This window comes from Ammospiza caudacuta, chromosome 17 (genome assembly GCF_027887145.1).
Source record: "Ammospiza caudacuta isolate bAmmCau1 chromosome 17, bAmmCau1.pri, whole genome shotgun sequence".
Lineage (NCBI taxonomy): Eukaryota > Metazoa > Chordata > Aves > Passeriformes > Passerellidae > Ammospiza > Ammospiza caudacuta.
Window position 1 is genome coordinate 7,927,935 of NC_080609.1, and position 25,179 is coordinate 7,953,113.

At 41.3% G+C, this 25,179-nt stretch overlaps 1 protein-coding gene across 2 annotated transcripts in view; it reads right to left on the reverse strand.

Annotated features, from left to right (window-relative positions):
• The window catches only part of MRTFB (myocardin related transcription factor B), a 66,725-nt gene extending 43,204 nt beyond the window's left edge, over window positions 1-23,521 (reverse strand). For both annotated transcript variants that reach the window (XM_058816376.1, XM_058816374.1), the window contains exons 1-3: window positions 23,498-23,521; window positions 20,477-20,521; window positions 6,606-6,779 (exon numbers count right to left, since the gene is read on the reverse strand). In XM_058816376.1, the coding sequence (XP_058672359.1) occupies window positions 6,606-6,759 (154 nt within the window). In that variant the 5' untranslated portion in view covers window positions 6,760-6,779; window positions 20,477-20,521; window positions 23,498-23,521. The remainder of the gene's footprint in view (window positions 1-6,605; window positions 6,780-20,476; window positions 20,522-23,497) is intronic.
• Between the last annotated feature and the right edge of the window lie 1,658 nt (window positions 23,522-25,179).

The following is a 25,179-nucleotide window of genomic DNA, read 5'->3' on the forward strand; positions in this document are numbered from 1 at the left end:
CAAACGAGTTGGTTTTAACATTGCAAATAGCAAAATGAAACTGAGACTCACAGAGAAACCTATAATGACCTAGAAACAAAACTTGTGGCTGAGAGACTGGTTTCTATCAAACAACAAAACCGAAGTATCTCTTCCAGCTGAAAGAAAATCTTGAGTCCTGCATGTTGTATTTTTCAGTTACAGGTTTGAACTCTGTTACAAACTGCATCAGTGTATCCAAACCAGAAGCTGAAGTAAAAGACACACAACAAGCTCTTGGTTTCAGTGAAAATGAAATGTTAGAATTTGCATTATTTTCAGAGGGCAGAAGTACCTCTCATTTGAATTTCAATTACAGTTGAATATACTGCATAAGAGTGGGTGAAATGAAGAAAAAAGGCCTCAGAATGGAACATTTCTGTCAGTTTCATAAGCCAGAATCTCATTTAAGAGCAATGTATTGCACAAGTTTTTCACAAACATTTGCTTTACATCTAAGGTCATCAGCACTTGTTCCTTCCATTCTTCTGCAGCACAGACTCCAAGTGTTCTGCCAACCTTCAGCCTACAGCACAAGTGTTATTTCAAAGGTGGAAGTGTCTAGTAGATATAAACTAAAATTCCAAAGTACAGGAGGAAGCAATGCAGCCCCAGGTACCTCCCCAGTGCCTGCCTGTCTGCCCCTCACAACAAATCCTTATCTGGGTGAAGCATCAGTGAAGTGCTGAGTGACATCACTGACTGGGAGCTGCTTCACAGCCTCATTAAACACCAAGTAACTAAGCAACAATTGCTTTAACAGTACATTCCAACTTTCACATCATATGGAACTCATTCCTTTGCAATCCCATCAAAAAGAAAAACAAAACCAAACCAAATGCCCTTGGGTGCTTAAACTCTTTCACTACCATAATAACATTTTCAAGTGGGAAAGAAGCCTAATTACTCAAATATCTATTTCACCTTGGCTTTACATACACCTTGATGAATATCTTGGTGCTTTATATTGTGTTAGGATAATCGAGTTCTTGATCATGGTGTAATAGTTTCTTCACATAGGAAAATAGTGCTCTGACTACACAAACTAAAGCATCAGTTTACATAACCCCTATTATAACTTATTCTATTACTTCTATAAACATTAAGAACATTACTTCAAATTATTAATTAAGGAGAATTGTTTTGGGGGAGCTCTGTTCTGCCTAAATTCTCCACCATTGTGGCAATAAAGACCCAAACAACACAAATAATGGTCACCATCTACCTCAGTCACCCTTCCCAGAAAAATACCAATCACTTACAGTGATGTCAAATTTATAAGTCTGCATGTTCTTCTACTCCCACTAAAACCCACACAAATTCCTTTTAAGGGAGGACATATGTTGGCAGTGTTCACTGCTTAAATGAAAACCACCTTCCATTTGGTCTTACCCATATACACATCTACATTAATAAATATTTTTAAAATGTGTATATAGAGTACATTAAAATGTGCATTTTTGTATATGTTTAACTATACAGATCTACATTTAACTGCATATATATATCCTGTAGAGGACAATATTTAGTCATCCACTGTGCTACCTCTGATTTGCACAAGTTGCCTACAGTAAGTGCTGCACACCAATCACCAGTTCTGTTTGCTCCCTGTTACCTTCTCGTAGTGGCTCTGTCACAAACTGACACTTCAGCGACAACATCTGCACTTAGGACTTAGTTCTAACAAATTAAAACAATTATACAATGGAATTTAAAATTAACTCAACATTCTTTTCTAGCTATGCATTTAGTTATGCACAAAGAATTTCAAGAAAAAAGGTCAGAATAAGACAGTTTGATCAAGTGATCTTTTTAAAGGAAAACATGCTTTCTGTATCTCCTGTAATCACTCAAATGCCAGCCCTCAAACAGGATTTCACATATACCAGATGCCTTGAATTGAGTCAGTCACAGGTCATGTCTCCTGTGTTAATCTCTTCACAATAAGCAGATAATTAAAAAAAAATAATATCTATAAATCAAACTAAAATGATGGAATGTTTGTTTAGAAGTTTACCAAATGGAATGACCCTGCTGGAATTCTTTCATGTAGCCTGTGAAAATGTCAGAATATATTCCATTTAAGAGGTCACAGTCCCTAGAGATCTCTGAGTTTTGGCTTGTATGTCTTTTCACATGCTTTAATATTTGAAAATTGTTCCTTGTAGACACTGACTGATGGCCTGGGAATGCTAGGATTGTGGGAACTGGCAGTACCAGTGACAAAGACAGACTCACTGGGAAATCAGTACCTACTCGGTTTGCGCTCGCCTCTCGGAACAGATAGGATGACATTCAAATATTTACTGGGAGACCAAGGGACTTCTGCTTTTCTCTACTGACATGTTAAAAAAACCAAACAAAACCTCAAAAATAAACTCCCCCAAAAAACAGAGCACTACCAAAAACACCAAAGCATAAAGACAAATATACATTAATTACAATATGCTGCGTGTTCTTAGCAAAGATTATTTCTTAGAATATTTGCAATGGATGTTCCATGGGCTTTTAAAACCTTATTGGAAAGACAAATCCCAGAATCACTGAGGCTGGCAGCAGCATCTTGAGATCCCCTGGCCCAAGTCCTGCTGGAGCAGGGTCAGCTGGAACAGGCTTGCCCAGGACAGTGCCCAGGCTGATTTTTAGTATTTCCATGGGTGGAGATTGCACAGCCTCTCTGGACCACCACTGTATACACACATTATTTATGACTACACTACAAATGTACACACACATTTCTACTGTAAGCTTACAGAAATTGTGCACTTCTTTATCTAGATTGGCCTTTCAGGATACACTTCCTTTGAGGTCTGGTTTGTGGGGGATTTTTATGTTTGGTTTGTTGATGTTATTGTTGGTGGTGGTGCTGTTAATGAAAATATCTGCATGCTGTTTTCCAGATCTCACTGCTTTCAGCTTAGTGATTATGAAACAGCTGAATTTAAGATGATTTTTCAATTACATTCCCTGCCAAGCTATTATTTTAATCAGAACTAAGTTTTCCATTTGTTATTCTCTAGTCTTTCCACTAGCCATCTTTTCTACACTGTGTCTCTCCCAGCTCTCTAAAGAAAAATTCTAAGCACAGTGACCTACCTATATACAAGGGGGAAAAACACACCTAATCACTGATCTTAGAGGAATGGAGAAAAACCTGTCATACACAGATGCAAGAAAAATGTCCCAAATCTCACCTGATTCCCTAATATCAAAATTGCAGTTCAAATCTATGAATTGCACAGAGGATTGAGAATTTGTTCAGAAGCCATAAAACTATGCCAAGAATGCACATTACCAGTGCTCCATACTGGGAGAGTGGAAGATAAGAGATAACAGGCAAAATAATACACCACAACTCTTAGATGCCAGAAAAAATCCCTTGGATCATCAAATTTATTTAAGTAATACCATTAGGTTAAGTGGGATGTGGATTTCATTCAGTTATTTTAAGAACTGTGTCTCCCAGCTGACTTGACTGGTCCCTTAGGAGGACTCAATATACACCATTTGGAGTATTTGTTTTTGTTTGGGTTTGTGTTGGGTTTTGTGTGTGTGTGTGTTCCACCTAGCCCTGAATTCCCCACAGTACCCCACAAGCTCTGCAGCCCCACAGGAAGCTGCAATTCTCACCTGACCTTCGGTGCCTCAGGGTCTCTGCTCCTGAGTGTCCCTGTCCTTACACAGCCAGGGGCAGTTTTCTCCTCATTGAGATTTTACCAATCTTACTTTTACTTTAAAGTGTTCACTGTCCCAAGACTTTTTTCCTCCAAAATATCCAAGACTCTTGGTTCTTCTCTCAGTTAGCCCAATTCTGCTGGAGAACAGCTGCATAACCCCAAAGGGAAGCAGAAGCAATCCCATTCCTGTGCTGGCTTGAGCTTGGAGGAGCAGACACCTCACAGATCTCACTGCCTGGAACAGAACTGCTTCTCCACACCACACAAAGGGCAGGGAATGGACACACTCTCCTTCTGACAGGATTTATGGCCAAAATGCAGAGCCAAAGGGCCCTCAATGGCCCTGACAGGTGCCAGCCATTTATCCACTCATTTTTCAAAAATATAACCAGGCTCCCACCTGTGGAGGACAACTGCACAAGAGCAATTTACATATCTCTTTTTCAGAAACTAGTAGCCACTGTCACAAGAAGAGTTTGGCACAATGAGATAGTCAAGGAAGCCACTGCAGAGCCAAGAGAGGCTGCTGTAATACACAAGGAGCTTTCTATTTTACTTGTACCTGGAAATAATGATTGCATGGCTCCTCACACCCAGCCCTTCACAGCTCCCTCTTCCAGCCAAAGTGGCATGCTCACCAGCTCTGGAAAAGTATTAAATCAGCATACAAAAACCTCTGGTCATGCACTGCTTCCTTTTTCTGATGGTATCTACATGTGCAATCCCTTCCCATCATTTGGCTCTGAAACAGCAGGTTGGAAAGCTGCAGGCAGCATCATTCCCATCCACCCTCCTGCTGTCAGCAGCAGACAGCCTATCCTTCCCTCCCTTGCCACCTCCTGGCTCTCAGACAGGAGCTCATGAAACTCTGGTACAGCATGTGGGCAGCACATTGTTCTGACTGGTACTTGGGCCGTGCCACGCTGCTGCTCCTCTTGTCAGCTTTCTCCACCAGAGCCCAACTCAACACCCAGCATCAGTCTTCTCCTCCTGCTTCCAAAGAGCCTCAGCCATGTCACTTTTCCTCCAAGCTGTCCTTCCTAAGGACACAGCACTGTGCCTAAAAAGCACATCCTGGACCCAGCCTGGACCCTGTCCTTCAGGCAGGGATGCAAAGGCAGAGCCTTTTCCCAAACTCCATGTACGTGAGCAGGCCCACTGCTCGTGAGAGGGACTGTACACCCATGGCTGTCATGAGATCACAGACACACTCTGTCATCACTCAGGAGGTGACAAGTGTGAAGAGCAGAACCAATGAAATAGGAACTTTTGCTGCTTTTTAGCAAGTGGAGCAAGAGTTGTCTCCAGAGAACAGGCATGGAAAAGCACTGCAATACACAGGGCACATGCTTACATGATCAATGCACTCTATGTACTGCCTAATTATCCAGAAAGATGCAGACTAATGAGAACCTGAAATTAGTGTCATTAGTATTGCCCACAGCCATGAACTTGAAAACAGCTCAAATGAAATAGGAGAACCTTAAAATTATGACAGTCCAGGAAACTGACATATAACATCCACCTCCCAAAATTATCCATTTGTCTTTGTTCAGGGAGTAAATACCTGCATGTAATAAGTGACTAGAAAATCTTAAGCTGCTAATGCACTCCAACTGTTTTGTTATTGATCCTCTGCTGGAAGTTAAAACCTCTTTGACAGAGTTGGCACAGCATATAAATGTTCCTTTGTAAACTCAAGGGACAGTAATTCCACTGGAGCTTAAGCTAACCATGAGAATTTGCAGCAAACCCACCGAGCTCTGCTCACCTGAACTCTTACTCCTGCTTTGCTCTGTGACTGAGATCTCTGGGGCAGAGGGCAGGGGAGAGGAGGAAAATGTGAAAAACGAGAAGGGAGTAACAGCTCCAGTGACTGCTGGCTCACCCAGGCATGCTGTGATTACCTCCATGGTAAACAAAACCAAACCAGAGCAGAAGCCTCCTACCCTTGCAGTGACATTGGAAAAGCTGGAAACACAGTTTCTGTACTAACTTGTGCAAGTCAGCTTAACAACACCACAGAACAACACTAGAACAGTTCAGCCTCCTACTGGACTACTGCCAAAAGACTCATTGAAGTAAACAAAAGGTTTAAAGGATCACTACCAGAGCTCACACTAAGCATAATGCTTCCTGCATGAAAATATCCTACCAAAAATACCTTTAAACATTTCAGAATTTTTTAAAGTGCCCCTGCATTTCTGTGAACTGCAATCTCTTACGCTTATAGACTTTATAAAGTAGTGGCATGCTAAAATACTCTTGCACATATCCATTTTTTGGTAAAAAGTTAAAATACTAAATTGTTAAAACTACTTTAAATGTGAATCCATAAGTTCAAAATTCAAATTTGCTTCTGACTTTCATCATTTCTACAAAAAACTATTTATAGCCAAATTAACCAAATTTATTAAATCTGAACTAATAGATGAGCAATAGTTTGGCTGCTCTGGAGGTTGGACAGGACACAGATACCTCATCCATTTCAGTTTTACAGAAAACAAAGAAAAAACAATTTTTCCAGAAGTATTCTAATATTGAATGAAAATTTGCAGGATAACATCCATGATGTATTATTTATGCAGAAAAAAACCCCAGTATAGAAAACGATCCCTTCTTGTCTGATAATAATACAACTCTCAAAAATATTTCATCAATACTTGTAGTATACACCAGGTGCAGTTTTTAAACTAAAACTTAGTTATTAAACTAAAACTTAAAAATCTCCTCAACTCCATCGCAGGTTCCAGAGTGCCTGCTGCTGCTCCAAGAGCTGCCCTGGCGGGTGAAGCTCCCGGGACCGCCTTCCCAGCACGGCGCAGCACCTGGCCGCGGTAAGAGCGGGCGAGGAGGGTCCCTGGCGGTCACCGCCCGTCCCCCCCGGGCACCGGGTCACCCCTCACTCACCATTCTTGCGCTCGGTGAGGGGCGGCAGGCAGGGGCTGGGCTGCAGCGACAGCCCCCGCAGCTCGTGTGCCACGGCCTCGCTGTGCGGGCTGGGCGCCAGCCGCGCCGGGGGCCCGGGCTCGTCCTCGGCGTCCGCCGGCCCCGCGGGCTCCATCCTGGGCTGGCCTCGGCGCTCTGCGGAAACAACGCGGCTCTGGTCACTCTGTGCTCCGGCAGCACCGACAAACGCCTCACACACTGCTCTGCATTCACATCTGGGCTGTGGGCAGTTCCTTTGCACCCAAAATTCACCTTCAGAATTATGGACGTTACCTACCGATCTCGGGGTTGGCAAAAATACAGTCAGGGAATGGATTCCGAGGCAATTTCCAGAAAGCGGGACAGTTCCTCTGCTCACACTGACAGAAACATCACCCCCTGCTCACCCTCACCAGAGCTCCTGTGCCCCACCCTGTGTCCCCACCCGCGTATCACCACAACATCCCTTTTCCCCAATAAGTTCCATTGGAGAATGCTGAATTAATATATTATGCTAACATACAAATGGCTTTTAATATTGTCAAGCTCTGCACAACTCTCCTTCAGATCCCAAATCAACGTCAGTATTTATAGAGGACTTCACACCACCAAAGGAGTATATCAGAACTAATTAATCCTCATTCTCCCCAGTCAGGAGGAATTTTGGCCATCAATATTTTAAAATTAATTTTACTGCACACTAGCTACTTATTGAATAGTTGAAGAAAAGTCCCAATTTACTATAGCCTTCCTTTCTATCATTAGTGTAGTACTTAATCTACAGTAAGGAGAGACAGAAGTATGAATTACTGGTGCAGGCTTTTTATACCTCACAGAACTATCAAGTCATTAAAATTTCAATAAATCAATATGGACATCAATGAAGTCCTATCCCTGGACTCTTGGAAACTTGAATGATATGAAATATTAACAACTCAGATCCACAAAAATGAAGAAATGTCTTATTATTGTGAGATTTTTTGTTACTCTTATATTATTTTTCTTAAGAAACACAACTGCTTGCCATACTCAGCCTTAAACTTCAAATATTCTGAATATAAACACCACATGTGTTGGGGCATGTATTCAGAATTTTGAAAATGCAATATATGTTTCAATGATCAATACCAAAATATTTCAAGTGTTAACATGATATTTAAAAAACCAAGATGACAAACCAAAGAATGGCCTACACTACAAATGAATAGAGAATGATGTTCTGAAAATGTGAATTGAAAAATAAGAAATATAAGCAAGTACTGCTTGACATACACCTAAACAGAACAATTATCATGGTTAAGTGCATATTTTTCATTATTTTCCCTAGTTACCAACTGGAGCTTTCACATTAAATGAAGACACATTAACTTACTGTTATGCAAGATTTTTCTTCTTTGTTCTTAGCTTCTAGAAGCATAATTTACTCAGCTCTCACTCGATTTCCTGACATTACACTCTCCTCAAACTCCCACTCACTCATACAAATTAAGTACATTATTAACCAAGCAGGTCTCTTCAGAGCAGAATTTAACTGAAAATTCAGCTGCTTATCTGTTCATATTCACAGCATTTTATCCACAATTTACTAGTTATGAGTTGCCTTGGAGTTACTTTTCAGAGAGATGAAGCCACGTGAGCTGTATTCATACTTTTAAACCAGTTGAAATTAACAGAAACACCTTCTTGTACTAAGGCTCAGCATTTGTTATGCTGCAGACTAGCTTTGACTAAATTTTTCCCCCATGACAGGTAAGTAAACATCATGCTTTGAATGAAACTAGCTTGACTTTCACCACATCTACACTGCACTGCGGAATTGGTAACATGTCCATCCCTTCATTTTTATTTCAGGAATGTACAGAAATGTGGGTTTATTGTCCAGATCCAACTGAGAACACAGCATGCAATTAAATGATGTTGACTGCAGCACAGCAGCACAACTCAAAACAAGTTTGACTTGTGCTTGATCTGTGGTTTGAACATTAATAGATCAGGTTGGAAGGGACCTTCTGGAGGTCATCTTGTCCATCCCCCCATCTCATGGCATTACCAGCTCTCAGGAACTTGCCTTGTCAGCTTCTGAAAACCTCCAAAGCAAGTGATTTCACTACCTGTGGGTAACCTCAGCATGAATGCTCTGCCCACCTGCTTCACACAGAATTTCTTCTGCTGATCATGACTCTCAGGGCCCTATTTTCACTGTGGTTTCATACAATACATGAATGTCATCATTAGGAAACCTCCAAATCCTAAATTCTCCAGTGCAGAACTCTAACCCTAATTCTAAACTTTCCAATTCACAGTAAAGCCCCAGATACTGCACTTCCCTTTTCCTAAATCTTTTAGATAGGCTGCTAAAAACCCAGGTATGTTCTCAAACGATCCTTTAACTTTAGAACAACCCTATTGCTATGTTGCTACATAATCTTTGAACAAAAGACACTCCAGAATGTCTAAATTCCTCAAATTCTTTACTCATATCTCAAATCACATTTTGCTCTCATTTCTTTTTGTTATTACTTATGAACTGCTGCTGTATCAGACTACAGAAATATTTCTGAGCTAAGAACAACAAATTCGCTTAACCTTCCCCAGAAAGGAAAACACACATCCCCACCCAACATTTCCAGGGTTTTTTTGTAGGGGGGAAAAAAGTCAGTGACCTACATCATGAACATCTGGCATATATACACTAGGATTCTTACAGCTCCTTACTGAATCAATGAACAGAACTTCTAAAAAATATTAGAAAGATGGAAAATTGAAGACTTACAATAATATAAACAATTAATTTGTTTCTTATCTCTTGGCTTATTAGAATCTAATAAAGAATTCATTCAGCTGCTCAACTTTCTGAACTTGGCATCCATGAAATTAATAGTTTGCCTTTGGCATAAGGTTTTCCTTATTGATTGAAAAAACTAATTTAGGAACTTAAAAATAACTTTTATAAATATCTTCCCAAACAATCAAACAACAAACAAAAAAGAGGACAAAAAACATCTGTAAACATCTCTGTAAACGTATTTTCACACTGCTGCATGTATGATAACAAACCATTACCATTTTCTAGCACACTCATTTTAACAGCTCCAGATGAACATAGCTGCTTTAGCATCAGGTGCAGGCTACAACCAGCAGCATTTACTTCACACAAAACTCAACTAAATATATGCAGAATATCTCCCATCTATTTCCAGTCTTCAAAAGCCATTTCATTCTGATGTTTCTAATACAACCGTTTGTACATCAACAATCCAAACACGAAAATGAATAGTAGAAAATATTTATTCACCTTGTTTAAAATCAAACCCTGTACAACACCTTATCCAGCAACCATCTGCAAAACTGAGAAACCTCTGATTTAGAATGTAAAGCCCATGATACTCTCACATTTTATATTAAAGATAACAATTTGCCTCCCCTTTCTCATTTGTTTGAAGCCTCCTCAATCCTGAAGAATTATTTCAGATTTGCCATCTGCATTCACAGATGGTAACCATTATCTGTGTAACCCCTGAATAGAAGTAGATCTACACACAAAGTATATTAATAACATAATTGAAACTCAACAGCTAAAACATGTACAGGAAAATACAATTTTAAAAAATCCATTCTACTAAAGTTTCAATATTCTACTTAACATAATCCAAGAAAGCACCTTTTATACCAGGCTGATCTGACAACAATCAGTTGTCACTCAAGGGGTTTCCACTTCCTTCTTTGCAACTAAGACACCTGAAGTTAAAGTTGTGTGAGCCATTCATCTGGTCCATTTCTGCTTATGAACTGTTGCAAAGCATAATACCAACTTCTTTCCAGAAACTAAAAATCACATTACTCAATTGTTCCAATAGTCTTAAATTATTACAGGTAGCTGGGTTTTTTTGTTTTGTTTTTTTTAACATAGAAACAGCAAAATGTTTAATAGTAGAGTAAAAATTTAAAAAAATATTTTCCTACTTAGCCTTTAGAATACATTATCAAAATAGAATCTGCACCAGCACTGCTAGGAGGCTTCGGTTCACATTTCCCTGACAAGTACATAGGAACAGTGTTCCAGCACTGGCAAACCAGAACTCCTGTACAATGTATGAGCCTTATGTAAGTGTTCTCACAGATTGTAGGTGGTTGCTATCTTCTTAACTGCTGAAGACAAATGCTCCTTTTATTTTTAAACATTTTATCTTCATAAGACAAAATGTATTTCCTTGGAAAAATCTTATCATCTTATACCTCCCTGCTACTTGAGACACCAGAACTGGTATTTTATTTGGCACAAGCTCTGAAATCTGGATGACACTTCAGTAGTAAACCAGCTTTTATTTTAGCAATCTGTTGGAAAATAACAGTTCAGGAATGACAATGCATTCAAGCTTTGGCCAAGTCAACTGGCTGACGTTAACACTGCTCACTTACACCTGCAAGGAACCTGTACCCAGTACAGTACTGAATTAACAGGCATCAGATATTAGCAATATCAGCTCCAGGATTTTCAGAATCATGGTGTGAACATGAGCACTCAGTTTCTCCATTTATAAAACTCAGCAAAATTTAAAACTCTAGCAGTTTGTAATATACCAGAATCTTCAGTGGGGAGAATACTAGAAATGTCAAAAGTTGGGTTTGTTTTGTTTTTCTTACCTTTTTCTTCAATGTATCAGAAAACACTAAAAGAGATCCTCAAAAAGTGTGAGATCCAGCAGGTTAACCAACAGCTGCCAAGGCAGCCATTGCATTAAGCTTTTTAGTCTCCCTGTCAGTGCCTGGAAAGACTTGGTAATCTGTGCAGTGGGAACAGTGCTTTCTGACACTGAGGCCCATAAGCACTTTGGGGGCTGTTATAGTTTTAAATATTCCTTCTATTTGAGCAGTGGGCACTAATGACCTGAGAGAACGTGAGCAGTCACAATCTGAGACTGACGTGGCAATTCCCCTTCCCCTCTCATGAAGAAGGGCAAGGACTGTGCTTTCAGAATCAGCAGAACTACCCATGCCTACACAAGCCTACAGCAAACTTCCTTCCTGGGCTACAAATGAGTCCAGTCCAGTGGTCAGAGCCTTGGAATGCTCAGTGTCTCCTTTCTTCCAAGGATCAGCACACATCAGACCTGAACATAAACAAAGCAGTCGGGAACACTGAGCTCACTGAGGAGGGCGGGAATTGGGAGCTCCAGGAGTCACTTCCCGGAGAGGAGCCCTGGGCATGGAACACTACTGCAAGGACAGGAAGGGACACAGGCTTTTAAAGGATGGCTCCTCTGGGCATGCTGCCTATCAGCCAGGGGTAAAGAGAATTACACAAACAAATCATGCCTTGGCTGCAGTCTCCATCTCCATCAGCTCCTGGAGCAACCCCAAAGAGGGGCTGTGCTCCAGAGGGTGACACTCCTCAGCCCCAGCGGCTGCTGGAGTCAGAAACACAGCAAGGGCTGTGGGAGCACAAACCCTGATGGGACAGCACAGCCTCACCTCTGCTGGGCTGACGCCTTCCTACAGACACCCCCTTTCTGCAGCACGGGAACTTGGACATGGAAACTGACATTTAATCACCGTATTGAAAGAGAAACTGCAATCTCACAGTTAAACACAATGTCGATAAACCTAATTAATTAAGTTTTGTGGTCAAATACAGGGCAATAAGGATTCCAATCATACAGCTATTTTTATGAAGGTAATTATACAAAAGCAGAAAAAGATGAGAAATAGCAGCTGACTAACCATGAGTAACCACCTTGGACTACGCATTATGAAAAACTCACTATTACTATTCATTTCTTTAAAAAACAGTGTGCAGAAGTATCTGACAAAACTGAGGTCCTGTCACGCTTCCCACTGTTCCAGTACCTGGAATAATGTGTTTCTTCCAGGAGCAGAGTCCTCCTGGACTGGTTGATACTGCAGAAAAATATCCACTTTTATTAAACAACTGAGATTAAATTTTTGTAACTGTCTGCTCTAGCTAAATTAATACCACTGAACAGACACCAAAAGACCTCCAGAAACTCATTTAACACTTCTGCATATTTTGATGACAATGCTACATTGAGATTCTCTTTACTAATTCTTCAGAGGAAGTCTTTAAATCTTACGTCTTCAGACTGATCCAAAAATGAAAAATGAATAAGCTACAGTGGCAAATGCACATGGTCCATGAGGTAATGTATAGAGAATTACTTGTACCTGGACAGAGGCTGGGGATGAGTCAGGAGAATCCTTGATGATACATTCATTCCCTCCACTGCTACCTCCAGGCAGGAAAAAAAATCACAGTAATTGGTAATGGGAGCTGAGCCCTGCTAAGTGCAAATGAATTACCCTGCAGTGTGGGGCTGTGAGGAATAAAGGCAGCCTCCCACAGCTCCATTAAAGTGTGGGGAAACTAAAGCCTACCCTGTCGCTGTGCAGGGCCATAGAGATGATTTATCTATTCTTTTCTCACATTACTGCCTGCTCAAACTAACCTGTTCAAACAAGAGTTCGTGAAATCTGGGCTACATATCAGCCTTCACTGGGAAGAATCTACCTCATAGCAATGTTGTGAAGCTTAGTGTTTAAATACTTTAAGGTTTCATACAAATGTTTAAAGTAATTGTAAAGATTACAACTATCTTCTGTATTCACATTTCAAGGGCTTTAAAATGATAATAATAGAACTTAATATAGCAAAGGTTCAATATGCACAACAGTCATCACTGAAACAGAACCCATACCTTCAGACAAAAGTGATGTTTAAATTGTTTACTGCTTATATAAAACTTTTCAACTATGTCATCTTCCTTTAAGAAACAGTTGAGAAACTCTGCAGTGTGCACCAAAACCACTAAATTGGTCTGAGGGACCAAAGAAAAAGTAAAGTCTAACATTAGCTGCCTCTTAAAGGTACCACCCAGTCAACAAGCTCCATTTTCAGGGAGAAGTCTGAACTGCTCTGCAATTCCACCCTGCACGAGAGATGCTCATCTCTGGAGAGCTGTTTAAGACTGGCATGAAGCAAACATCCATTAACCCACCCTGGTAACCCAGGACAGCCTTCAACTCACCTTCCACTGACACAATACTTCATAAACAGAATCTGTGCTGTGTTAACTTGCAGTGTTTGCAGCAGAGTTCATAAAGATTTATGCTGAAAACTCTGAATCAAGAGAAGACAATGATTTATTTATTCTACTACTAAATCCATCTTCCCTAAGAGCACTTAGCAGCAAGCAGAATGCTGGCCACAATACCTGAAGTGTAGAAGACATTGACCCATAACTTGTTTTAAGTGAAGGACTTCAGGCACAGTCCTCAACAACTTTTTACTTTTAATCACCATATGAACAGACATAATTTGATTTAATCTCATATTTTCTGTGGATATTCTTAATAAAAAATGCTCCTCTTAAGGCAACATTAAGTGGTTCAGCTGGTTCCACTTGATTAAATAAATACAAAGCTGTCATAGCACATATCCTCACTAGTTCTATTAAAATAAAGAGCTTCATAAAAAGAATTAAAACTAGATAGGCAAAACATGAAGTAGTGTCTTGTTTACATATTACTCTATAAGGAAATAAGTTGTATGCAAATGGTCAGAAAAATCTAAATATGACATTCCTATTTTTCAGTCTGTGAAGATGATGTTGATTGCCAATATTCTAAATTTGTTTTAATTCTCTAATTTAAGAAGCTGACATTAACACTGGCAACAAATACATTCAGGCTGAGTTTACAAAGCAACACAGGGTCAGTTTTACACCTAAATTTAGCAGGGCAAAGAAACAAAGAAACCAACCAAACAACAGCTATCTGCATTAGTGTGGTGTGCAAATGATTCTCCTAGTTTCTCACCTTCATAAATATCTACATATTTAAATAATATTTTTTTCCAATGAAACATTGTGACATATGACTTCCAAAGCCACTTATTTGAATACCGATTAGCAAAAATCCCAAAGTTATTAATTTCAGTTTTAATATGAAGTGCTTTGCAGGAGTATTTGAGTAATTGTGCCATCAACTCAGATTAACCTGATCAGAAGCAATTTCAGCTCTTCTGGTCTATGACAGAACTTTGTGAAAGCAATTAGTAAGGTCCCATGTGCTCCATGATTTTCTGTGGCCAGCAAACACAAAGTGTAGCCAGAAGAATCTATTTATGTAATTGAAGTTGCCAACATGGGAAAAAATCAAAACCCAAGTGCTTGTTTTTGTATAATAAAGGCACTTGGTAGCTCAGACAATACTTCATAACTTTTATCAATGAATTGGATCATGATCTTTCCCTGTGTGTTCAGAGACCTTGGATAACCAAAATAGAGGTCCTTCTTAAAAATGAATGTGGGTAAAGCTCTTAAGGCAATTCAGGGAAGGTTAGATGACTCCATGATTTCATTTGTTTGCTTGGATACTGTGAGATGTTCCCATTTATGACTAAGCTGCAGGTGCTACTCTGTTTATTTTACTGCCTGCAAACCAAGCCCTTGAATTGAACAAAGCAAGGAAAGCACAAGGATTCAAACCAAAGAGGAAGGAACTGCAGGACTGCCTCCCATTGAATGTGCTGCTTTCTACCTCAGATCAGAAGTGGGACTGATTGCACAATCATTTCTAGTAGATGAGATTCCTTGAAAAATCTATGTTTGCTTATTTTTATATCTACACACTTTACAAAGATTAGCAAAGTTTTATTATTGAAATTTGACTATTAATTATTGTAATTATTTTATTATTGTAATACTCAGAGTTAAATTTGTCTTTAAAAATGCAATCAATTTCTGTTGGACAGAATTTAACACACTATTTACATTCAGCAAGAAACTAAGTGCTACCTAGACTTTTATTCAAAATAATGTAAGCATAATTAAGAGATTACAAGCAACTTCAATTTAGGGGATCTTGCAAATATCAGAATCATTATGTCTGAGCTGAAATTCAGTGACATGTGCAGAAGGTCCTCAATTAAGCAGTCTCTACACACAAGTTTAGGAAAGCTAAGAAAATCTCTCTCACACAAACCTTTTGCTGCATATTGACTGGACCAACACAGCTACTCTGAGGTATTAACAATGCAAACAGTAACCTGAATTAGCTCCCATGGAAACCAGTCAACTTGTTGCTCCCAACTTCTGAAAATGAAACTTTTAGTATTTAATCTGCTAATGGACAAAAGGAAAACTTAGAAGGTGACACATTCATGTTTAATTAAAAAATATATCAATCAACTTGTGGTACGTCTCAAGCAGCAATTTACTGCACATTCTTTACCTGATTAACACCAAGTGCTTAAGAGTTCACCTACAATATTCTTTCCTGTTTCTTACTTCTAATCCCACATTGTGTTACATGGCCTCATTTTTATACAGCAATGACAAAAGGTCACTATCTGAATGCAATTATATCACTTCTACTAGATTTATACCTTACAGCATCTTCCTAAGAATTAAAGTCAGGGGTTTTTTTAATAGAAACAATAAGAATGTAGACTGGAAGAATGCTGAATTCCATACAGTTAAGCAGACTTCCAGGAAGAAAAATCCCTAAACAAACAACAAAATCCCAGCCCTGACACTCCTAAACACTGGAAATCAAGCAAGAAAATATACCACACACATAGTATTATGACTAACGGCATAAGAAGTTATTTGATAAAGACAAAAATTACACTCTTCACTTAACAGAAGCCAAATTTTTACTTTTCAAATCAAACATATTTCTTCTAACAAGGAACAGGGTGGGACCACAGGAAGGAATATAATTTATTGCTTCTTTATAAATACAGATCCAAGATCATAACTGATGAAGTCTAATCTCCAGATCAACACCCATATTCTAAAATAATCAGAAAAAGTATGTTATTAGTATGGTGCCTGAAAACTCTGATGTTCCAAACAGTTTAATGCTATAATCCACAGTCCATGCCCTCAGTATTTGAAGAACCAATTTCTCACGATCTCCAAAGCTAAAATGAACTTGAATTCCATCTCCCCTACTGAAAGTAGCTAAGGACTAATAGGGCAGAAACTCTGGGTCAGGAGAGTTTATGTTGCCTAAGGCCAGTTTTCAAGAAGTCTTATCTGTTAAACTATTGTGTTCCAATATTTCATTCCATACAAAGCTGCTTGTTTAAAACTAAGTAAGAAATAGATGGTAACATAAAATTGTTTACAGTAGATTACAAATTTCTGCACTTAGCAGCTGTCACACATTTACTTTCTGTAGTTCTTGTAGTCTGAGCAGCGCTCAAAATATTTTAAAAAGATGCTACAAAGCTTTATTAGAAACTCTGTTGGAAAATACAAGATATTTGTTAAATGTAATCTGGTATCAGATATAAATACTGTAGCCAAGGAGTTTTTTCCCTTGGTTTATTTTCATTGTTCTTTTTCTAGTGTCAGACAATAGTTATTTTTTCCCCAGATTACTTCAATACCCACTTTCCTGATTTCTAGTCCTGTATTCTCTATTTTCTTCTATCCTCCATCTATCACTAAATCACCTGAACTCAGTTTTACCCATCAAAAATGCTCTGTATACCATCCTTCCTTGAGAACCTTTTCTTGACCATGTTCCTCAGGCAGCCAGCACAAGGCTTGGCTTAGGCTTTCCAAAGTCTCCCACCTATGCCAAGAACCCACAGGCAGCTGGGAGACACCTTGGAATTCTCTCCTGCACCACCCTGAGGCCCCAGCTGCCCCAGGTACTGGAGAGCAGCTGGTGCAGAACAGTGCCCAGGGCTCTCCTGGGAGTGTGGCTTTCCCTGCAGCACAGGGAGGCAGTCCCAGTGTTTCACCCATCCCCAGGTGACACTGGGGGCCGGGCTGGCTCCACATTCCCACCTGTGCTCCTGCCCACAGCCTTCCCAGCACAGCCAGGATGAACTATGGGCCACAGCAGGTTCTCACCACCTGCATTTCACCCCTTCCAAGAGATTCCACTTTTCTCTTTTACCAATTTTGCACAACAAGTTTTTTTAAATTAGGCTTCTGATGCAGGACCTGGTAAAAGAGTCATCAAATGGTTTAACTGGCAGAACAGGGGAAGGGTGGAACATCTGGCAGAGGAGAGAGGATCTGATTCCAGAAGAAATCACAAAATACACTCAGTTATTCACAGAAGCAAAGAAAGTTGGTTAAAACTGTCGAAAGATATAGAGAGAATTATTTAGGGCTTGATTCACACAGGAATACTTATAATTCCCATAACCATAGAGACAGTTCATATTTTGCAAAAACTGACAGTATTTGCTCAGTACTTTGTATTTGAGTGCTGCTGTATTATTTGACATTAACATAAAGAAGCATTACTGTAATTAACCCATACAAATTCAGAAATAATAAAGACTGCAAAACAAGAAGCAGTAACTTCTCTTTAATTATTTATTAGAAAGACCATAAGTGAGCTCTACCCTCATAAAGTGGGTATTAAAAACCTTCTGCAGTCCAGACACTGCAAATGAAATTAATGTTGAAAACATTAAGTAGAAAATGGTGAAGTTTCCAGTTGTTTCTCTACATTCCTAACTCATACAGGTTACAAGTCTTTAACAAAAACCTTATAAATATATCAAGTATACTTATAAAGAGTATAACTGTGCAAAGAGTACAAATTACATACTGGAAAACATTAGCCAAACATTAAGGCTTTTCTTTTTTGGTACCTGTCTTAGTTGTACTTTCCATGGAAAAATATGTTTAAAATTTTATTTTTAAAGATTAAATCCTAAAATAAATAGTGTACCAAGTGATATATAATGAAAAAACACACTCAAAAATAGTTCAGAGTGATTTATTAGTCCATTCAAAAACTCCTGAAATAACTTAATACACTAACAATTTGAACTCATTTAAATGAGTTTCTCTGATGAATTTTTATGAGCTACCTCTTTTACATTTAAAGAATGACTAAGATTCTAATTTTAATGTCTCTAGAATTTGTAAACAAGTTTTCAGCAACTGTTCCCTAGCCTTCCAGCAGGCTTATTAGACACATGTGGAAACATGAACACAACTGCATGTCCTTCTCAGGTAGGTAACTACGACCACCTATGTCATAAATTCACTCAGAAGGATAGAAAACCAGTGGGTGTCCTTTTTGTCTTTATTTTTTGTTTTGTTAATTTGTGTTTCACTAGTTGGTGTAAAGATCAAAACTGAGTGTAACCAGGACTTCTCTCTCACTTTGTTGCTTTTGGCACCATGCCCAAGTAAAAGCCCCTTCTCCAACATTTAATTAATGCTTAAGCCATGTACCAAATATGAAATCTTAAAATACTCTCTACTGAGTCAACAATCAGAGAGATCCAGTTTATTGCCCAAGTGCAAAACTGTTACATTAGCATCTGGATTTAATAACAGTAATCTGAATACTTCAATAAATTCTGTAATGTGCATTTGCTTTGGAGTTTCAGGATATGGCAGATTTTTGTGGTAGACATCAATCTTTGCCACAGAAGGAAAGTTTGAAAAAAGTTGCATCCTGTAACTAACACTGGGCAATTCTGGCTCTTGAACTTCAGGTGCTAAAAATGTTTCAAAACAATGCTAGGAATACAGCACAGCATGGAAAAAGAAGCATTTCTTCATCTGAAGAAGCAACCACAAACATTCATGGCTGTCAAGTGCAAATAGTCTTAATTTCAGTGGTTCATCTTTGTTTTTTTGACATGCAGCTAAAAAGGCAGCAGATTTATTCACAGTAAGAACCAAAGGTTGTAGATTCACTAAAGGAGATCACAAAGTGAACTGGTTTGCCAAGTGTAATCAAACCTGCTCTTCATGGAGCCTGCACACAGCCCTACACACACCTTGCCTTCAGGTTAGGGGAAGCTCCCCTGGCTTTAAGTGTTTCTAGTCGGGCTTTTTTGCCTACCACAGCTCTGGGGTTTGTTGGAACACATCAATGTACAGATACATACCCCCTTCTGTGTATATCCAGTTCTGCACATCATGTTCTTCCAGTCTCTGCAGCAGCTCCTAGCCATGACAGTCGTGTGCAGTGTCTGCTTTTTCTGTAGAGGTGGAACCAATGCTCTGGTTCATCTAGGAGGCCTCAGTGGAAACTATCAAGAGGCTTTAAGTCTTGGTTATCCTGAAAATCAGGCAACCTGTCCCACCCTCTTTTTCCCACACAGAAGATGAGGAGGGAAAGGCAGGATCAGAATTTTCACCATTTAGGGATCAGCCAAACTCCAGAAGCACACAGTTCCAGAACTGAGAATGTTTAGTCAATATAACCCAAGTTCCTTGTTTTACTGAGCTGCTTGACTTCCCTTGTTAACACCTCCTCAAACAGCACTATCAGCAAAGGCAAACACCCTTGGTGACTCCCTTTGAGAGAGAATTTTCCTCATCTATAACTGGATTGATTTAACCAAACCACACAGAATCCGGAGTCCCTCTGGAGGTGCTGTGCTGGTACAAGCCTGAGTCACTGCAGAAAAACTGTTAAAAGTAAACAAAATGTTCTACAGGCTGAAGTTTTAATATCAAAACCACTCACATGTGGAAAACAGCTAACATCTATGAAGGCTTGCAAGCATGACAGCCCTTTAAAAAGAGAAAATATTGTTTAATCAACATATGAGTAGTTAAATCATACTCTTAAGAGGTGATTAAAACCCACTCACATCAAAGGCCAAAGCATAAAATCACAATAACTTGCTCTTCAGTTTATGTAATACAAGTACTACATATAACCAAATTTCTGTTTGTATAGGAACAGATCTCCTGGAAAACCTTCCATTTTAACAGGATTATAAAACCTTAAGCACAACTTAAAGGAATACACTGCTCACTAAAAAAATAGCGTAAGAGCTTTATTAAAAAAAAACTTATTTAAAAAGTTTAAAATTTTTAAGATACAGCACTTACCTTGTATCTCTAGCACCCTTGTAGAGTGTCTGTTTCAGCACATTCCTGGTTGGTTGGAAAGTAAAAAGGAAAAACAAAAATCACAAAGATGTGTCAAGGATTCGTTATTTTAAAAGTTACATATTTTGTTCTACCTGAGAAATTAAAGTTTTAAGAATACTAGTTCAGCTTTCTCAGCTTCTGCAGTTTTCAGATGTAAGAGTGTGTTATTAGGTTAAAATCCTGAGAGTAAAGTGATTTTAATATACTTCATGCACATCTTTTAGCACCTTTCATACTCCTGCTCAAATTCTAAGATGATATTTGTCTTTCCAATTACCTCTGGCAAGAACAGCAGTACCAGAGGTGCATCGTCTGCTCCTTTTAGCTCAACTGCAGTACACAAACTCAGCCCTAGTTCCTTCAAGTCTTCACACCTGCAAGTGCCAATTATACAACAGAAATGCATTTTAGTTTTCTATAGATTCCAATACAATGGAATGTTTACAATAAAAGGAAACTGTTCCCATCCACATTTTGCCTTTCTGCTATGTCAAATGGACCTGTTCCAACATCAACATTTCATTTATTGGAATACTTTAGACTGTGTGTGTACATGTATACATATACAGACACATATGATTAAGTCAATAGAAACCTACTGCTCACTGTATTTAGAAAAGTTTAAAATCAGTTCTTTTAAATCTGGCATTTATCAAATGCTGTTTCATACAGTAACACTGATGGAGTTTGCCAGCTTTGGCTTTGAACCCACAGGTATCAGACTTAGAACGTCCCTGACACTGCTCAGCCACACAATTTTACTTTTGATCCCAGAGATGAATCCTATCAGACTACTTTTAATTCTTTTAAAGGCTGAAGCTGATGTTATGGTTTCTGTACATGTCAGTGACAGAGGTTAAAAGCTGCACATGTAAAAAATCAGAGCAAAACACACAAGAGGAAGAGGTTACAAGATGGAAATGCCAAAAAGAGCCAAAAAGGCCCACAAAAATAAATGGCCTATGATAAAATATATTCCCTCTTCCTTCCAATCATCATTTCATCAGTAATCTAAACGCTGTTTAAAAAACCCCAAACCTCAACTAAGCATATTCCCTATCCGATATTTTTAAAGTATTTTATGCATATAAATCACTAAATTTGTTTGAATATCTATGTATTAACCCTCACTATTAAAGCTGTTTGATACTACCTTATAATTCAACAGAATCTGACAAACAAAAAGTAAATATAAAGGTGATTTCAATGTTATTGTATGACTGCTTCTAAAAACTCATTTGCATCTTTAAGTTCAGATTTCTACACTTCTCCAAATACTGCCAAATCCTGAAAGATATTCCGTACTCCCAACAATGTACTAAGGATGTTCAGCTTCCAGGTGTTTTTATTTGCTGGTGTCATCACCAGGCAGCAATCTAGTCAAGTTTTAAATGCAAGTTAGACCACAAAGTCACATCTGCCCTAAGCAATAACACAGGACAGAAAACTTTAGAAAGGGACAAGATAAAATGTCACACATTAAGAGAAGAATTTTATGAAATTCCAGCTGTGCCTTTGTTGAAAGCTTTAAAACCTCACTTAATTCAAAACCTGGGCATTTTTTCTCTTAAAGGAAAAGATGTAGCATGAGGAAGAAATGTGAACACCTTTGCATAAAGAAGAACTTCAGATCATGCTGTACTCACAGGACAGTGAAATCTTGGCTTTTTTTCTTAAAGGTGAGTGATGTTTAAGCTTTAACTATTTTAGACATATTGACACACTAGACTTTATGGAGGTGTTTTTGAAACATTCATAAAAAGATAATTTTCCTGATATTTACTTTACAGCTAAACAAACAGGATTTTTTCACTTTAAATCCTGTAGTCGTTATTTCAGGCAATTGCCTGCAGCAGGCAGAAGTCCTGGTATCTCTTGACTGCACTGAGACTGACTAACAGCAGTTTTCTGCACTGCACACTTGCACACCAAGACAAAACCCACGTAAATGGAACAAAGGCAAATGTACGTGCTGGCAGAAAAGGCACGGCACGGCAGCACAGCTCTGCACCGGGCTGCCCGCGTCCCCAAGAATGTCACAGCCGAGAGTGCCAGCCAAGGGATCTGTGCATGCAGGTGCTGGGGATACATACACTTGTTAACAGCGCTCATTCTGGAATCATGGAATCATCAGGCTTGGAAGAGACCTTTTATATCGCCCTGTCCAACCACCGAAGCAGCACTGCCACTGAAACCTCTAAAGCACATCACCCAGCGCCACATCGTCTTTTAAACGCCGTACGGATGGTGACTCCACCACCTGCCTGGGCAACTTATTCCACGCTAAAATGGACTGACCGAGTGCCATCTAAATCCAGGCATGCCGCAGAAAACGAGCCGAACTCGTTACCAGCCCCTGCTCTAAGGGTCGCGGCTCTCCTCACAGCCAGTGACCTCCGCTGCAGATCCACGATCGGGGACACGGAGGGCTCCGCTCTCCCCCGGGCGAGGCGCTCCCATCTCAACGCCCGCAGGGCTGGGGCCGGGCCCGCAGCGCCGCCCTGCAGCCCGCAGCCCCGCACCGCCCCCGGGAGCGAGTGCTCCTCCCTAGCAAAGAATAACACAGGGCACATCCACCACGGCCGGGCCGGGGCGAGCCGTCCCAGGGCGCGGTGCGGACACCGGCACCTCCACCTGCTCGGGGCCCGGAGAGGCCCGGCGGGGCTGGGGGGCCGCCCCACCGTGTGCCCGGCTGCGGCCTGGCGGGGACCCTGCCCGCCTCCGGCAGAGAGGGGGCGGCCGCCGATCTCGGCACTCCCGCCCCCCGCAACCTCCTTCGGAAGGCTCTGCGGGCGGGGCGGCGCGCAGCCCACCCCGGGGCCGGGCGGCGATGGCTGCGGCGGTGCCGCTGTCGCCCAGCGGCCCGGCCCGGCCCGGTTCCAGCGCGCGGCAGCGCGGCCGCCCCGTGCGGCGCGGTCCCGGTGAGGCAGCGCCCGGCCGCGCGCGCCCCGCGCCCCCCGCCCGCACTGCCCCGCTCACCCCGGCCCGCCGCGGCCATGTTCCTCTCGCGAGCTCTGCGCCCGGGACCGCCCTCCCCGGGCGCGCGCCCCGGCGGTTGGCCCGCGGGCGGGGGCGGGGGAGCCGCGCGCGCTGGCGCCGCGCACGTGCGGGAGGCGGGGCGGCACATCCGGGCACTCGCGCCCTCAGAGAGCCGGGCTGGGGGTCGCCGGTGCGGAGTTACTGAACCGTTGGGGGTGGACATGAACTCTGAGATCATCGAGGCTAACCTATGACCGAACACCACCGTGTCAACCAGACCGTGGCACTAAGGGCCACGTCCAGCCTGTCCTTAAACACCTCCAGGGACGGTGACTCCACCACCTCCCTGGGCAGCCCATTCCAATGTCTAATCACCCTTTTTGGAAAGAAATTTCTCACGCGTCCCACCTAAGCCTCCACTGGCGTAGTTTAAGACGGTGTACTCGTGTCCTGTCGCTGGTTGCCTTGGAGAAGAGTTGGACCCCTACCCCTCCAACCTTTCAGGTACTCATAGAGCAATAAGGTCCCCCCTGAGCCTATTTTTCTCCATGCTGAGCCCCCTCATCAGCTCCTCATAGGAGTTGTGCTTCAGACCCTTCCCAAACTGTGGCCTTTCTCTGGACACACACCAACACCTCAAGGGCCTTCCTGAACTGAGGGGTCCAGAACTGGATGCAGCACTCGAGGTGAGCCCTCACCAGTGCCAAGTACAGGACAATCATTGCCCTGGTCCTGCTGGCCACACTATTCCTGGTGCAGGTATTTTTGAAAGTTCTCTGGGATCGCTCCCCAGGCCCAGGCAATTCGCCCCGTCCCTCACAGAGGTTCCTTGGCCGCGGCGGCCCCGCCGCTTCCTGGGGGCACCGGGCCCTGGCGGGAGGGCCGGACCGACCCGACCGCGGGGCTTTGTCCCGGGCCGTACCGACCCGACCACAGGGCTTTGTCCCGGGCCGGACCGACCCGACCACAGGGCTTTGTCCCGGGCCGTACCGACCCGACCGCGGGGCTTTGTCCCGGGCCGGACCGACCCGACCGCGGGGCTTTGTCCCGGGCCGGACCGACCCGACCGCGGGGCTTTGTCCCGGGCGGGCGGAAGCTGAGGGTGCCAGCGTCGCTTCTCGGGGTGCTGCAGTCGCACAAATTTGAAATTCGAAGCCGATGGATTGGGTATGGCTTCAAATGTTGGCTGTGCAAACATTCACAAACAAGATGGGACTCATACCTCGTGTATTTCACCTTCAGGCTTAGCTGTCAGTGTCTGAGGTGACTGAACTTGATTCAACATCAAACCAGTCAGGAGGATAAAATTCTTCAAAGAAGTTTTGGAAACCTCATGATTTACACTTGAGAATGTGCAATAGAGAACAGAGGCATTTGTTTTGTGATCAGAATATGATCGTGCATGCATGCAGTAATTTATTGCGCATATTGTGCAACACTGTGCTCACAGCAAATATCTAACAAATTGACTTTTACTAATACCGAGCCAGTCCGGTTCTGTAAGTACAAACTGTATCAGGCCCAGTATTGTGCAACCCTGCTTTTGAGTTGTATTATTTTTTAGGTCACAACTTAAGTACTAAGCTGCCACTTGGTGCTATGGTCTAATACAGCTTTTTTATTATTTGCAATTTGCTGATGTCCAGGAGCTTGCTAAGAGACTGCATTGAGCTTATGCTATG